Consider the following 16,145-nt stretch of genomic DNA (forward strand, 5'->3'; position numbering starts at 1 on the left):
AATATTTCTAATAATTAAGGGTAACAACAATGCATAATTCATTGTATTGTATAGTACGATATGATTCAAGTTGTTGCTTTGCTCCTCAGACCCAGCCTCAGCCGTGAGAGTGGAGAGTGCAGATCTGTCTGGTCCAGTGGACTCAGGAGACTCTGTGGATCTTCAGTGTTGGGTCCAGATGGAGAATGCTCAGTGTTTTGAGGAGCACATGGTTTGGTGGTTCAGGTCTGGACTGGACCAGTCTGGTCCTGGTTTAGTCTACACTCAGAGGAACAGCTCTGCTCAGTGTGACAGGAGCACAGAAGATCCTGGTCCTCACAAATGTCTCTACACTTTCTCCAAAACCATGAGCCCCTCTGACGCAGGGACGTACCGCTGTGCTGTGGCAGCCTGTGGACACATTCTCTTTGGGAATGGAACTAATGTCAATAAAAAAGGTATTTACACAATGAATAGATAGTGTTGTTGATATTTACAGGTCTAAAATGCATTGTTTTTCTCAAACAGAGAACAGTAATTTACACACAGCTAATATCGCTCTTATCCTGCTGAGTACTGTCTTGGGTCTCATTGTCATTATTACTCCCATTTGTCTGACCATGAAGAAGCTCAACAAACCAAACCAAGGCCACGATCAACAAAAACTACAGGTACCAAAATATATTTAAACAGATTGTTCATGTAAAAAAGTTCATGTTGATTTTATGATTTTTTTTTATATTATTTCCTCCAACAAAGGTGGAGGTAAAAAGGTCAGACTGTGAAGCTGCACTGCATCGGGCGATTGAAGCGTCTGAAACAGAATGGGTCTACACCTACGTCACTTTTGTTCATGTCAAGTAGAATCATCTCTCATTCTGGTGCAGTAAACCTAAAGAAATCTTTTTGGAAACATTTTGATGATAAAATAATAAAATGTGTAAATATGGAGCTGTGTTGACTAGTTTTAAAAGTGGATCTGTCTCTCCAGGACTAGGAGTAGTGACCAAATAATGTGATCAGAAAAAATTGGACAGTGAAATGAGGCTAAAGAACTTTTTTTTTTTCTTGAACAACTGATTCTTTGCAGCTGACGTCATCAACATTCCTTGGGGGTATGATGCTAACTGAAGGCACTACTCTGTCTGAAGTTCTGTTAGACTTAATCTGAGTTTTGGTTTAACACAATCTGACCAGAAAGAGCTTTAGTTGGAACTACAACAGGTGAGACGTTTATGCTGTTATTCAAGTCAAACACACAATTTTACAATTAGTCACTCTCACCTTTTTGATGAAAAACACCTAAACAGGACTGTGAACGCTCGTATTCATCACAGATACCTGAAAATATGTTTAAATCCATTTTGTATTCTTTTTTGTCCGTTTCCGTGAGTGTGTATTGTCCCTACTTTGTAACTGCTGAACATTCCACCATAGAGATACATGTATAACATCCCCATCGTGATCTCACTGCAAAGTATAAATATAAGCTGAATGTTACTGAAATATATGAATGTAATTATAAATGCTAACACTGCTGGTGCATATGAATGTGTATTTTGAATTTACTTCTAACAGCAAATAAAATCAAATAAATCACTGAAAACAGCATGAAGCCAATGTATGTGCTTTCTATTTGACATTGTATTATATATATATATATTCAATTCATATTTATTTCGGACTCATGGTCCATTTTTAAAAACAGACAGGGACATAGACAATACACACAATAAACATCTGCATTTTAAAAAGAGAGCCATACCAGTGTCTCCACATCCTGGACTGGTAACGAACTGCAATTTGTTAGAGACATTATTATTTCATTTTCTGACCCATTCAGTCTGCAGATAAAACTGTACATTAAAGTTCTCAGTACAGCTTACAAAGTGTTCACTCGTGCAGCAACAAATATCGTACTAGTCCATCGTGGCCTCCTCAGTCGCACCAATAGAGCGTCATTATAATCCACCTGCAGCCTCTGGAGACTGGCTTTTTTGTAATAAGTCCAGAGTTGTGCAGTGTATAATGAAATAATAATAATAATAATAATAATAATACAATTTAAATAATAATACATTTTATTTGTTAGGCGCCTTTCAAGGCTCTCAAGGTCGCCGTACATCAAGACACCAAAATAGTACAATACAAAATGAAACAGTGTAAAATGATTAAAAATACATTCAAAAAACAAATATAGATTAAAGCAAATATAGATTAAAAGACAGTGCAGTTTTGGTCAGAGAGGTCAGGGTGAGAAGGCCTTTCTAAACAGATGAGTTTTGAGTTTAGATTTGAAGTGTGAGAGTGAGTGTGTGTTGTGGAGGTCATGGGGGAGGGAGTTCCAGAGCTGTAGAGCAGAGCAGCTGAAGGCTCTGCTCCCCATAGAGACCACAAATGCAAAGTCTATTAACAAAGTAGTTATCAGAAAATCATAATGGTGTACAATATGATTTAAATAACATCAACTTTACATCAGAACATGACCCAAACTTGAACAACAGAGTATTAGCTTGAGCATACAACATCCTGCATTGTCTATAAATATCATCATCCTCTGTCATGTCTGCAGTGATGATACGCCCAAGATATTTAATTTTATCTGTAACCTTCAACACAACATTAGACAGATGTGTTTATCCTCTTTGGTCCTACAGATCATGATCATATTTTTATTTGCGTTATGCTTAATATCAAGCTCCACACCATAAGATGAACAGATGTTGAGTAGCTGCTGTAAACCAGCGGTGCTTGGATTAAACACAACCAAGTCGTCTGCATACATTAAATGATTCAGAACGAGATTCTAAGCCACACAACCAGTTTTAGATGTTTTAAGCTTTGTTGACAGTTCATCTAGAAACAAATTGAACAGAACTGGGGACAAGATTCCTCCTTGTCTGACCCCATTGGTGACTCTAAATGGGGCAACACCATTTCCCCATTTAATCTGCATTGCACCAATAGAATAAAATACGCACAATACATTTGGGTACACTTTTCTGAATCAGCTTCATAAATCATTTTCAGTGATTAACCCTGTCGAATGCCTTGGACGCGTCTAAAAACACATAAAAACAGATGAATTCTGCCTCCTGTATCTGTCAAAAATCCCTTTTAGAGCATATACACACATATCTGTGCCCAGCAGAGCCTTAAACCCAAACTGATTGTCTGTGAATTTAATACACTGTGAGATCCAGGAGAATTAATTCAATAATTTTTGACACAATGCTGGCCAGAGCTATAGGTCTGTAGTTATCAGATTATATATATATATATATATATATATATATATATATATATATATATATATATATATATATATATATATATATATATATATATATATATATATATATATATATATACACATATATATACATATATATATATATACACACACACATATATATACATATATATATATATATATACACACACATATATATACATATATATATATATATATATATATATATATATATATATATATATATATATATATATATATATATATATATATATATATATATATATATATATATATATATATATATATATATATACATTTCAGACAGCATTTGATCCCTAGTTGATCACCCTAGAGACATTCAAATTAGTCATAAAAGACATAAAAGTGCTCTAAAGAAGGGGTATTATCTAAAATAGATTATTTGCACATTGCTTCCTCATCAAAAACATGCCTGAGGAGGATTTAGATTTCACTCATGCATGTTTGAGTATTGTAACCATCTCTCCTTGGCCTTATTCAAATCCTTCTTATGTTTAGCTCTAAGATTCTGCGCAATGCTCAGCCCACAAACCTACGTCACCCATGCTCCATACATGACAATTCTTCATAAATATACTAAAACATGATACAAAACTGTACATAACTTCGCAAACCAGATGTGATGTGCAGTAGTTTCATTAGTTGGATTCACACAGACTGTGTTGTGAAATTGCTCTGAAAGGGAGTGACTTAACACGGAGAGGAAAAGGAGAGGAGACTAAGAGAACAAAAATGAAACTATCTTTATTTGCTAATGTTATTTTCGGCAACTATAGCATTTTGAAAACAGTAAAAACTAACACTGTGATCTAAATATATTATGTAATAGTAATAATACCCCATAGAAGTAAAATAACTCCCTCTTTTTAGAAATGTAGGCGTATGAATTTGAGCAGGAGGTTACACAGAAAACTGCATTATGACCAAAACTTGCACAAAAGCTGAATACATGAACATATAAAAAACAACACAAATCATGTTGTCTCTATATTTGTGACTGGGCCCTGTGAGGATCAGTCTGTCAGTGCTGCTCTGCTCTCACACTGGAGTACACACACTCCTGCTCTCCTCTTGTGTTACTGCTCCGTTTCACTTTTCTAGAGGAGAAGTTCAGTGCTGCGTAGTTGACATCTGCATGTGTGCCCTGTAAATGTGTGTTGGAAATGAAATAAAGATGCTATTTCCATAATCCACAATGAAAAGTTTTTTGACTTATCATTTCATAATAAACAAATGCATTAATAATATGTAAGAAAACATAGTAGCCTACCATATTTTCTGACATCTCACACTGTGTACTATTAATATTATCTGGAGAATCTGTAAAAGAGCATTATGTTAAACAGATTTATTAAGCTGTTAGCCATGTAAACCCTCTCACCTCTGCAGTGTGCACAGAGCCTCCCTCTCTTCACACAGAGGACGATGATCACGAGCACACAGACACACAACAGGACTGACAGAGCCACAGTCACTGGCTCCAACTGCAGCTCTGGAAGCTCATCTGAAAATATATAGAATACATTTATGTCTCATTTTACACCTTGTGGAAGCCACATTCAGTCACACTTAATGGAACGAACAAAGTATATTTGATTAACACACAACTGCAGTCTCTCCACCACCTCCACCAGAGTTCTGACAGGGAGACAGAGCTGGCCTGAAGGACCCTTTGCCCACATCAACATCCAACAACAAGGAGCTCTAACTGACCAATCATAACAGATTATCACATTTGGTGAAATTAACAAACTTTTGAACTCTTGCACTGGAGTGTGACAATATGTATTCTATTGAGTTTATGAATTCACAAATTTCTTCTTTATTTGTTTTGTTTTTCGATCCATCTACTATCTGTATAGTAAGAAAATCAAGACAACCAAATTAGAAACCCCAAACCCGAGCTCATGTAGATATATATATATATATATATATATATATATATATATATATATATATATATATATATATATATATATATATATATATATATATATATATATATATATATATATACACACATACATACATATATATACATATACCTTTAATTTTTATTTATTTATTGTTTAATTTTAACCCTCTTGCAGCTTCTCATATCTTTTTTTAAAGAAAATTCACACACACTGTGTTGGTATTACAGTCAATCAAATATTCTCTTCAGAGTCTACAATTATCTGCAGACTTAAATGTGACTTTTAGAACAGATATGACGTACCTATGTCCAGTGTGGTTCCTGTCCCAAACAGGATATGTCCACATGTGTGCACAGCACAGTAGTATGTCCCAGCCTCAGAGGAGTGTCCTATAGTTTTAGACAGACTGTAGACACAGCTGTAGTTTGTAAAGTGGGACATGAGTCCAGTGTGAGGCTCCACAGGTCCAGCTCTGAACCAGTGCACCTGCTGCTGTTGTGGACACTGGATTTGGTTCTTGTTTTTGGGCTGAAGTGAGCACTGAAGAGACACTGAGCCTCCTGGGACCACTGAAGCTGAGGATGGACTCTGTGTCACATGAACACAGCTCTGTGAGTCTGCTCCATCTGTGCCAAAGACAAGAGCACCCAGTGTCAGCAGGTACTCTTTACAAATCACTCAGTATTCTAATACTTTACCATTAACAACCAAGAAGGTGCTGTTCACAAAGTTCTGTCCATAATCCTCAGCCGGTATGTAATGGTAGATTACTTCGTCCTCTTTTGTGACATTTCGTATTGTAAAAACATGTTTTTTATCCGCTATGGTGAAGTTAAAACGCTGATTCTTGAATGATTTATTATCTGTAAAAGTATTATGATATACATGTGCAATAAGCTGCATCATATGTCCCAGAGTTTGTTTGTACCAGTAAACACGTCTGTATTCAGAATAACTAAATGTGACAGTGTCTCCAGGTTGGACGACTGTCACAGGCATTTGGTCCTCTGCACTTTGACCTGTAAAAATCAAACAAAAACAACAACCCATGTCCTAAAATATATCACCATGATATTTCATAGTTTCTGTAGTGTTACTTACACAAGGTGCTCAGGAAGACAAAGGCAGTGAGTGGATCAATCATGGTTTCTTCTGATGTTCCAGACAGACTTACACGTTTGTTTTATAGAGCTTATGAAAGGCGGAAATAGTAGTGATTGGCTGAAGCACAAATATAACTCCCCCTACTTAAGGAACAGTATCTTAGACCTGAACTCATCTCTATATTGGATGTAAGACTAAGAAATATGAATAAAAACATTAAGTGAACAAATAGAGACTGTAATTCAGACAAGGGTAAATCAAAATCTAAAAAGAAATGTATTTGAGACTAGGAAGACTAAAGAAAAGAGAGAGAGGGGAGGAGGGATGGAGTCTGAACTTATGAAGAAAAGTGTGTTTGGTCCTATATGTATCCACACTTCACACTCCGCCCCTGCAGCCAGGTGTTTGTGATCAGAAACATCTGGCTTTAATTAGCGCAGTGATGTCACATAGTACTTGAAATTGCAGTGGCCACTGGAGGCAGCAGACACAGTTTTAGACTGTTTTTGAACACAAAGCTGCAAATGTACCTAGTAACAAGTAAGAATAAACAATACTATGAAAACACAATATACACAGTTTGATTTAGGATTTAGTTCCTCTCTAAGGTGTAAACATAAGTAAAATGCATGAAACGAAAGTTAAAAAAGAAAAAAAACAAATGAGTTGACAACTAAAATTCAAACATCACACAGTATATTTGTGACTGGGCCCTGTGAGGATCAGTCTGTCAGTGCTGCTCTGCTCTCACACTGGAGTACACACACTCCTGCTCTCCTCTTGTGTTACTGCTCTGTTTCACTTTTGTAGAGAAGTTCAGTGCTGTGTAATTGGCTTCTGCACTTGGGCCCTGCAAATATGTGTTGGAAATTAAGATGTTGTGACCAAAACCAAAAATACACAACTGAACAATTGTTGTTTTTAATTTCCTCTTAAATTCATTAAAATAACCGTCATCAACACGTACCATATTTTCTGTCATCTCACAGTGTGGACTATTGACAGTATCAGAAGAATCTGTAAAATAGAATATGCCACACTATTACAGGTATATATACTAGACTATATCAGGAAATAGTCCACATTTAGTGTATGGTGCCTCTGCAGTGTGCACAGAGCCTCCCTCTCTTCACACAGAGGACGATGATCACGAGCACACAGACACACAACAGGACTGACTGAGATCTGTGGCTCTTTAGACAGGGTTTCAGATGAACATACAACGAGAAGAGATTACATTGTTTATATTTCTAAAAACTAATGTGTTAGAGGTAAAGTCAGTAAATCCAATTATATTTATTTCGGTTGATTTGAAAGAGACAAATATAATGATTTTGTTTCATGATGCCACAGTAAAAATTTACAGGCAACAGAAGTATTTATGCAGTAGTAGTTGTATTGTCAGACAGGAAGTGCTGCTTAACAACATGTCCTGTTCACACACATAGGCACATAACTGCAACATTGTGAACATACCCAGGACCATTACATGAGTATTTATAATGATCAAAGCTCAAGTAATAAAACAAGTGCCAAAAACTACTAACGAAATCTGTTGTCAAACAGTAGAGTGTCCCACCATGTCCCTGTCCCTCCCCAGGCACAAACATGGGCTCCCCCAACACTGTGATGCTCCAGCCATTTGTGTCAGTGTCACTGTCACTGGATAAAAGCTACATGTCATTTATGAGAATGTTATATGTATTTTCTGGACTATAAGTTGCTGACGGAGTATAAGTTGCACCAGACAAAAAAATGCATAATAATGAAGAAAAGAACATTTATAAGTCTATACTCTAAGTCGTATTTTGGGGGGAAATTTATTTTACAAAATACGAGACAACAGACAACAGACATTTCATCTTTAAAGGCAAGTTATAATAATAACAATAAAATAGAGAACAACAGCCTGAACACATAACGTAATACATTTATATTTATTCAGCTACATGAAGCAGAGGCAGAAAACTGATGACGTGTCTGGTATGTTAACGTAACATATTAACAGTTAATCAGATAAATAAAGCATAAACAACAAGTTCACTGTTCAAATCACTGAATCCATATATTTCTTTATCCTCAGTGTCGCTTCTGAATAATTCCACCAATTCCAGAAGAAGTTCCTCTTTCTGCTTCCTCTTCTGTGTGGCTATTATCAGATTCAGCAGAATACGACTTTCTTTTAGGGGGCATTTTTGTCCAGTCTTTCTCAGAAGTCTTTTAAATTACCGTAATGTTGAAATTTAAAATATTCAATGGTACAGTAATACCAGATACTGGTACACAAGCCTCGAGTGCCAATATATGTGTACATTTACTTTTACTGTCCTTCTTGAGTAAAACAAAAGTCGTCTGCTGTTTACAGTGTCTTTTGGTTACGTTATTTCCACTGTGGTCACATAAAGCTAAGTACAGACCAATCAGAGAAAGCTCCACCCTTTTCATATCAATATAATAAGACAGAGATGCCTGTTTATATTACACTTCACACAACATACTCAACGACGTAATACTACAAGATCCAGAAAATGTGGCCTTTATTATACGCAGCACTTGTCTTCCAAGTGGCCCGTAAGTATTGACACTTTAATAAGATGTTGTGTCTGCTCATTGTTTGTTTAACTACATTTATGCTGCAGGATGTACGGACATGTCTCTATTTGAGACAAGAGCTCATGACCCTGGAGAAACACTTACTCTCACCTGTCCACGTTCTGTCAAAACTACAGACATGTCAACATTTCATTGGATCAGAGTTCTTTCTGGAAGTTACCCAGAATTTTTAGGAGGAACTTACTCATTTAAATATGAACCTGTTAACAAGACTCCTCGCACCACGACAAAACAAGGAGTTGGAACGTTCGATCTGATCATACATCAGTTGTCTCTCACTGATACTGGATTTTACTACTGTGTGAAAGTAGAAGATCTTGAGATGGAATTAGTATTTGGAACATTTTTAATAATAAAGGGTACAATACAATGAATAACCAAATATTGTTTAGTACGATATGATTCAAGTTGTTGCTTTGCTCCTCAGACCCAGCCTCAGCCGTGAGAGTGGAGAGTCCAGATCTGTCTGGTCCAGTGGACTCAGGAGACTCTGTGGATCTTCAGTGTTGGGTCCAGATGGAGAATGCTCAGTGTTTTGAGGAGCACATGGTTTGGTGGTTCAGGTCTGGACTGGACCAGTCTGGTCCTAGTTTAGTCTACACTCAGAGGAACAGCTCTGCTCAGTGTGACAGGAGCACAGAAGATCCTGGTCCTTACAAATGTCTCTACACTTTCTCCAAAACCATGAGCCCCTCTGACGCAGGGACGTACCACTGTGCTGTGGCAGCCTGTGGACACATTCTCTTTGGGAATGGAACAGTCAAAGGTATTATAGTTAATTATTTATATATTTAATTATCTATTGCATAAAAATATATTGTTTATTACAGAAGAGGAAACATCGTCTTTATGGAATCCTATTCTTATCTTGCTGAGTGTTGCTCTTACCATAAGTATCATGGTTATACTAGTTCTCATTTATTTCATCAAAAAAAGGACTGGACACTGTTTCCATGGTAATGGAACTTCCCAAATTCTCTCAAAAGGTATGTCTCAAGTTAAAACTTTAATATCTTATTCATTTAGTTGGACAAAATCACATTGATGAAAGAGCCAGGGATGAACATACAAGACAGTTGGTAAGATGTTCTAAATGACAAAATAAATACATACAAATTATAATAATACATTTTAAATGGAGTCTCTTTCACAGGGAGATGCTGAGGTGATGTACTCTGCCCCTAAGTACAAGAGCAAAGCTGACAGGTCCCAGCGCAGAGCAGTGAAGACAGAGGAACAAGTGCTCTATTCTGATGTGAGAGTTAAACATTAAAATCAAGTCATTAAGACTTTACCAATGTCCTTCAGGATATTGAGCCATTCTGTATTATTCCAGTAGTATGTAGTATATAGTAGTGTGTAGCAACTTAAGATTTGTCACACAATGGACAAATTCAAGATTTGTGTATGTTGTGTATGTGTGTGTATATCACAGTACATTAAAATACTTATATTTTGTTTGTTTGTTTCTTAATACCATGGAGCAGTGGGTCAGTTTCAAACTCTTTCTAAGACAGCTAGCAAAACAAACACTTCTGGTTCTGTCCATGAGATAAGGAAGTCAGTTCTCATTCACTGATTGTATCTTTCAACCACAGCTTCAGAGCATCAATAGAAAGACTGAGTGTGCCAAGGTCCAGAGTTCAGATCAAATCCCCCACAGTATCAAACACAGCTTCACACGTTAACTTTCAACGGCTCCATCATTGTCACTCACTGCGTTTACATGCACAGAAAACTCCCAGTTTATTAAACAATATTCAAATCATCTTTGCCTCCAAACCTGACAGATCACTTTTGTCCCAGTATATGTGCAGGTTAAATAGCCAAATATGTGCAAACAGGGGGCTAAGGTACTTTCAGGTTCTGGTAAGAGTCATTTAGCATTAGCACTAAGACTTGGCAGCAATAGTTGAGACTAAAAACGGCTCATACATAACCACACTTTTAACAGGCAATGATAAGTCTGGGAGTCCCTGCTTAGACTGCTGCCCCCGCGACCCAGCCTCGGATAAGTGGAAGAAAATGGATGGATAGATGGATGGACAGATAAGCGACATCCCATTTATGTTTGCATTTGATTTTCAGACATGCTACAAACTGCTCACACTGTGTTGTATCTTCTTTGAATCAGACTGTAAACACCAGGGTCACTTCTGGCACACATCTCATGCACTTAAATGCCATAAATGTTAGACTATTCGTGATGGGCACCGCTGCATCACTAAACATGCATGTGAGGTGTTAGTACAAAGTTTTCCACCTGTCAACCTCAGACTGTGCAGAAAAACCAAGCAGCAGTTTCACAAACAGGAGACTAACTGACCCACCCCCAAAGCTGAAAGAGAAACAAAGAAAGAAAACCACATTCTTTTAAAAGTGCCAGTGCAATGGACGATATAACGCATGTGCTACAGTTTTCATTTGATATGTGCAGTGTTGGTATGTTGTTTTCAGGTCCTCCAAATGTATAAAAAATCGAGTTGAGTTTTTAAAAACTGTTTGCTTAATGACACAAGACAGTAACATTCAAAACTCATTTTGAGACACAAACCACAACTTTCAATCCATCATGTGCAAAGCTGTCATGGTGTTTTGTGTTACAGAGTCATTTTTACTATTTCTCAATCTGTTCAAACACTATTCAAGGGAAGGCATAAGAAACTATGTGACAATTGTGGTCTAGTTTGACAGTTTTAAATAGTTTCAGTGGGAAAATTAGGTTAAATTATGTCAACTGGTCAATGTTTTTTGGTATGAGTACACTTCAGCACTCATCCAAGGAGCTGCTTCAATTGTGACCAAGCTCTGGTAAAAGATCACTCTGAACGGAGGAACTAGCTAAACTAAAATGTTGTTTATTTCAAGAAAGGATCTGTCTGTCCTCACTTTACAAAAATGTCAACCATGAAAAGTTGTCAGCTTCTTTCTTTTTCAGCTCCAAAAAAGGGAGAGATAGTGAGAGATATTTACTATTATATCCTAGTTTACAATATAATTTCATTTTAAGACAATGGGGTTGCTGGGGTATCTCATTTTCAAACCATGAAAGGAGGAATGTAATGGTCATCTGTGACTAAATGTCCCTGAAAGCCTCTCACAAACGTATTGGCACATCCATAGTAAACAACGAAGTTTAAATCTGTCAACTGAACAAATCGTTGACAGATTTAAACTTTGTCATTTGCTATGGATCAGACCTGGACGACTGAGGGTCCACACAGACATCTATTGGCACATCACTAGTATTCACATGCATGATTTTGTCAAACATGTGCACTGCTATTTCAGACTGCAAAATAGAACAGTGTAGACGACCCTCACATGGCCCATCTGCTTCAAATCTGAAAATAACATAAACTTATCTGGTCCTTTCTTCTGGGTTTGCATAGACCAGTAGTACGTGAGTGAAAAGTTTGGGAACCACTGGAGTAGGGTGGCCAGACGTTCACTTTTTCCCAGATGTGTTCTCCATTTGGGACCAAAAAAGTTAGGAAATTAGGATTTGATTTGAATTAGGATTCTCTATCAACTGGTATCATTGTGTGGGCCACTTTACTAAGTTTTACAGTCGTGGCTCAACTGATCAGATAAAACAAGTTCTCTTCAGGGTGTCTAAACGCCGCCTGCTCCTTTGATCAGAAAATGCATCTCAATGAATTAAGAAAGCATATAAGTCACTGTGTTACTGAAATATGAAGCACAGAATCACAGACCAATCAGATTGTTTTGAAGTGCTCCTCCCACTGATATCATTACAACAAGACAACATTTTATAATGCGCTTGCAGAGGACTATTCTATCCACTGGGTCAAAATGATATTGTTCTATCTTTTATGTGCACTGGTCTTCCTCACACTGGCACGTAAGTATTTAAGATATGTTTATGCAGCATATAACATAATGATATAATGTTTTAGAGTAAATTAATTATAATTTGTATTGTTTACTTCATAGATTGTGTCAGTGGTCCTGTGTTTGAGACACAGACCTCTGATGTGGGACAAACAGTGACTCTACGATGTCCCCGTGATCCCTCTAAGAGCAACACAAATTTGTACTGGATCAGACTTCTCTCTGGAAATGTGCCTGAGTCTTTAGGAGGAACAATATCATTTGATGATAAAAATCCTATGTACCTTTGCACTCTTCCATTAAAACAAAGCAAGAACCTGGATCATTTGTACTGAGCATTGAGAGACCACAGCTGAGTGACACTGGACTTTACTACTGTGTGAGAGTACAACATATTGAGAAAACCATGGTCTTTACCAATGTCATATTTTTAAATATTAAAGGTAAACTACTTTGATATTTTTTAATAGACTTTCTGTTCATAGTTGACTATAAGTATTTGACATACTCCTGCATTCTTCAGACCCAGCCTCAGCCGTGAGAGTGGAGAGTCCAGACCTATCTGGTCCAGTGGACTCATATAAATAAAAGATTCTCCTATAGAAGGAAATACATTGAAGAAATTTGCATCTGGTATAAAATAAAAAACATGTATCCAAATTCAGCTTTTCCTTTTCAATGCAAAACAATTACTACAAACTGCTTGATTATAAGACTTTGAGATGTACGAACACTGCACTATTATATGAGACTGTAACTACCTCAAAACTGTTATTACGACATTGTTTTTTTTATGTATTGACATATAAAACTTACTTTACCTCCACATACATTTAATTACATATTAATTCTGTGTGTATATTTGCTCTTTCTGTCCTCACGCAGTAAAACAAAAGTCATCTGCTGTTTACAGTGCCTTTTGGAGACGTTATTTCCACTGTGGTCACATAAAGCTAAGTACAGACCAATCAGAGACAGCTCCTCCCTTTTGATATCAATATAATAAGACAAAGATGCCTGTTTATATTACACATCACACAACGTACTCAACGACGTAATACTACAAGATCCAGAAAATGTGGCCTTTATTATACGCAGCACTTGTCTTCCAAGTGGCCCGTAAGTATTGACACTTTAATAAGATGTTGTGTCTGCTCATTGTTTGTTTAACTACATTTGTGCTGCAGGATGTACGGACATGCCTCTATTTGAGACAAGAGCTCATGACCCTGGAGAAACACTTACTCTCACCTGTCCACGTTCTGTCAAAACTACAGACATATCAACATTTCACTGGATCAGAGTTCTTTCTGGAAGTTACCCAGAATTTTTAGGAGCAACTTTCTCATTTGAATATGAAGGTGTTAACAAGACTCCTCACACCACGACAAAACAAGGAGTTGGAACGTTCGATCTGATCATACATCAGTTGTCTCTCACTGATACTGGATTTTACTACTGTGTGAAAGTAGAAGATCTTGAGATGGAATTAGTATTTGGAATATTTCTAATAATTAAGGGTAACAACAATGCATAATTCATTGTATTGTATAGTACGATATGATTCAAGTTGTTGCTTTGCTCCTCAGACCCAGCCTCAGCCGTGAGAGTGGAGAGTCCAGATCTGTCTGGTCCAGTGGACTCAGGAGACTCTGTGGATCTTCAGTGTTGGGTCCAGATGGAGAATGCTCAGTGTTTTGAGGAGCACATGGTTTGGTGGTTCAGGTCTGGACTGGACCAGTCTGGTCCTGGTTTAGTCTACACTCAGAGGAACAGCTCTGCTCAGTGTGACAGGAGCACAGAAGATCCTGGTCCTCACAAATGTCTCTACACTTTCTCCAAAACCATGAGCCCCTCTGACGCAGGGACGTACCGCTGTGCTGTGGCAGCCTGTGGACACATTATCTTTGGAAATGGAACTAAAGTCTGTTTTTCTCAAACAGAGAACAGTAATTCACGCACAGCTAATATCGCTCTTTTCCTGCTGAGTACTGTCTTGGGTCTCATTGTCATTATTACTCCCATTTGTCTGACCATGAAGAAGCTCAACAAACCAAACCAAGGCCACGATCAACAAAAACTACAGGTACCAAAATATATTTAAACAGATTATTCATGTAAAAATGTTCATGTTGATGTTGATTTTATGATATTTTTAAAAATATTATTTCCTCCAACAAAGGTGGAGGTAAAAAAGTCAGACTGTGAAGCTGCACTGCATCGGGCGATTGAAGCGTCTGAAACAGAATGGGTCTACACCTACGTCACTTTTGTTCATGTCAAGTAGAATCATCTCTCATTCTGGTGCAGTAAACTTAAAGAAATCTTTTTGGAAACATTTTGATGATAAAATAATAAAATGTGTAAATATGGAGCTGTGTTGACTAGTTTTAAAAGTGGATCTGTCTCTCCAGGACTAGGAGTAGTGAACAAATAATGTAATTAGCAACAATTGGACAGTGAAATGAGGCTAAAGAACTTTTTTTTTTCTTGAACAACTGATTTTTTGCAGCTGACGTCATCAACATTCCTTGGGGGTATGATGCTAACTGAAGGCACTACTCTGTCTGAAGTTCTGTTAGACTTAATCTGAGCTTTTTGTTTTAACACAATCTGACCAGAAAGAGCTTTAGTTGGAACTACAACAGGTGAGAAGTTTATGCTGTTATTCAAGTCAAACACACAATTTTACAATTAGTCACTCTCACCTTTTTGATGAAAAACACCTAAACAGGACTGTGAACGCTCGTATTCATCACAGATACCTGAAAATATGTTTAAATCCATTTTGTATTCTTTTTTGTCCGTTTCCGTGAGTGTGTATTGTCCCTACTTTGTAACTGCTGAACATTCCACCATAGAGATACATGTATAACATCCCCATCGTGATCTCACTGCAAAGTATAAATATAAGCTGAATGTTACTGAAATGTATGAATGTAATTATAAATGCTAACACTGCTGGTGCATATGAATGTGTATTTTGAATTGACTTCTAACAGCAAATAAAATCAAAGAAATCACTGAAAACGGCATGAAGCCAATGTATGTGCTTTCTATTTGACATTTTATTATATATATATTCAATTCATATTTATTTCGGACTCATGGTCCATTTTTAAAAACAGACAGGGACATAGACAATACACACAATAAACATCTGCATTTTAAAAAGAGAGCCATACCAGTGTCTCCACATCCTGGACTGGTAACGAACTGCAATTTGTTAGAGACATTATTATTTCATTTTCTGACCCATTCAGTCTGCAGATAAAACTGTACATTAAAGTTCTCAGTACAGCTTACAAAGTGTTCACTCGTGCAGCGACAAATATCGTACTAGTCCATCGTGGCCTCCTCAGTCGCACCAATAGAGCGTCATT

The 16,145-nt window shown here is 37.0% G+C and overlaps 1 protein-coding gene and 1 long non-coding RNA gene across 2 annotated transcripts; one reads left to right on the forward strand and one right to left on the reverse strand.

Moving 5' to 3' along the window:
* Positions 1–4,543: 4,543 nt before the first annotated feature.
* LOC129456557 (uncharacterized) lies at positions 4,544–5,544 on the reverse strand. The gene is made up of 3 exons (XR_008648838.1): positions 5,493–5,544; positions 4,656–4,766; positions 4,544–4,594 (listed from the first exon to the last, which is right to left on the reverse strand). It is a non-coding gene; the product is annotated as an uncharacterized LOC129456557 (long non-coding RNA).
* An 8,266-nt stretch (positions 5,545–13,810) lies between these two features.
* Positions 13,811–14,689, forward strand: LOC129456570 (uncharacterized; the record flags this gene model as incomplete). The annotated part of the gene is made up of 3 exons (XM_055224688.1): positions 13,811–13,881; positions 13,950–14,282; positions 14,352–14,689. Coding segments are annotated over exons 1-3 (714 nt in total), but the record flags the coding sequence as incomplete, so codon positions are not given.
* Between the last annotated feature and the right edge of the window lie 1,456 nt (positions 14,690–16,145).

The sequence above is a fragment of the Periophthalmus magnuspinnatus genome, chromosome 10, assembly GCF_009829125.3.
Source record: "Periophthalmus magnuspinnatus isolate fPerMag1 chromosome 10, fPerMag1.2.pri, whole genome shotgun sequence".
In the NCBI taxonomy this organism is placed as follows: Eukaryota; Metazoa; Chordata; class Actinopteri; order Gobiiformes; family Gobiidae; genus Periophthalmus; species Periophthalmus magnuspinnatus.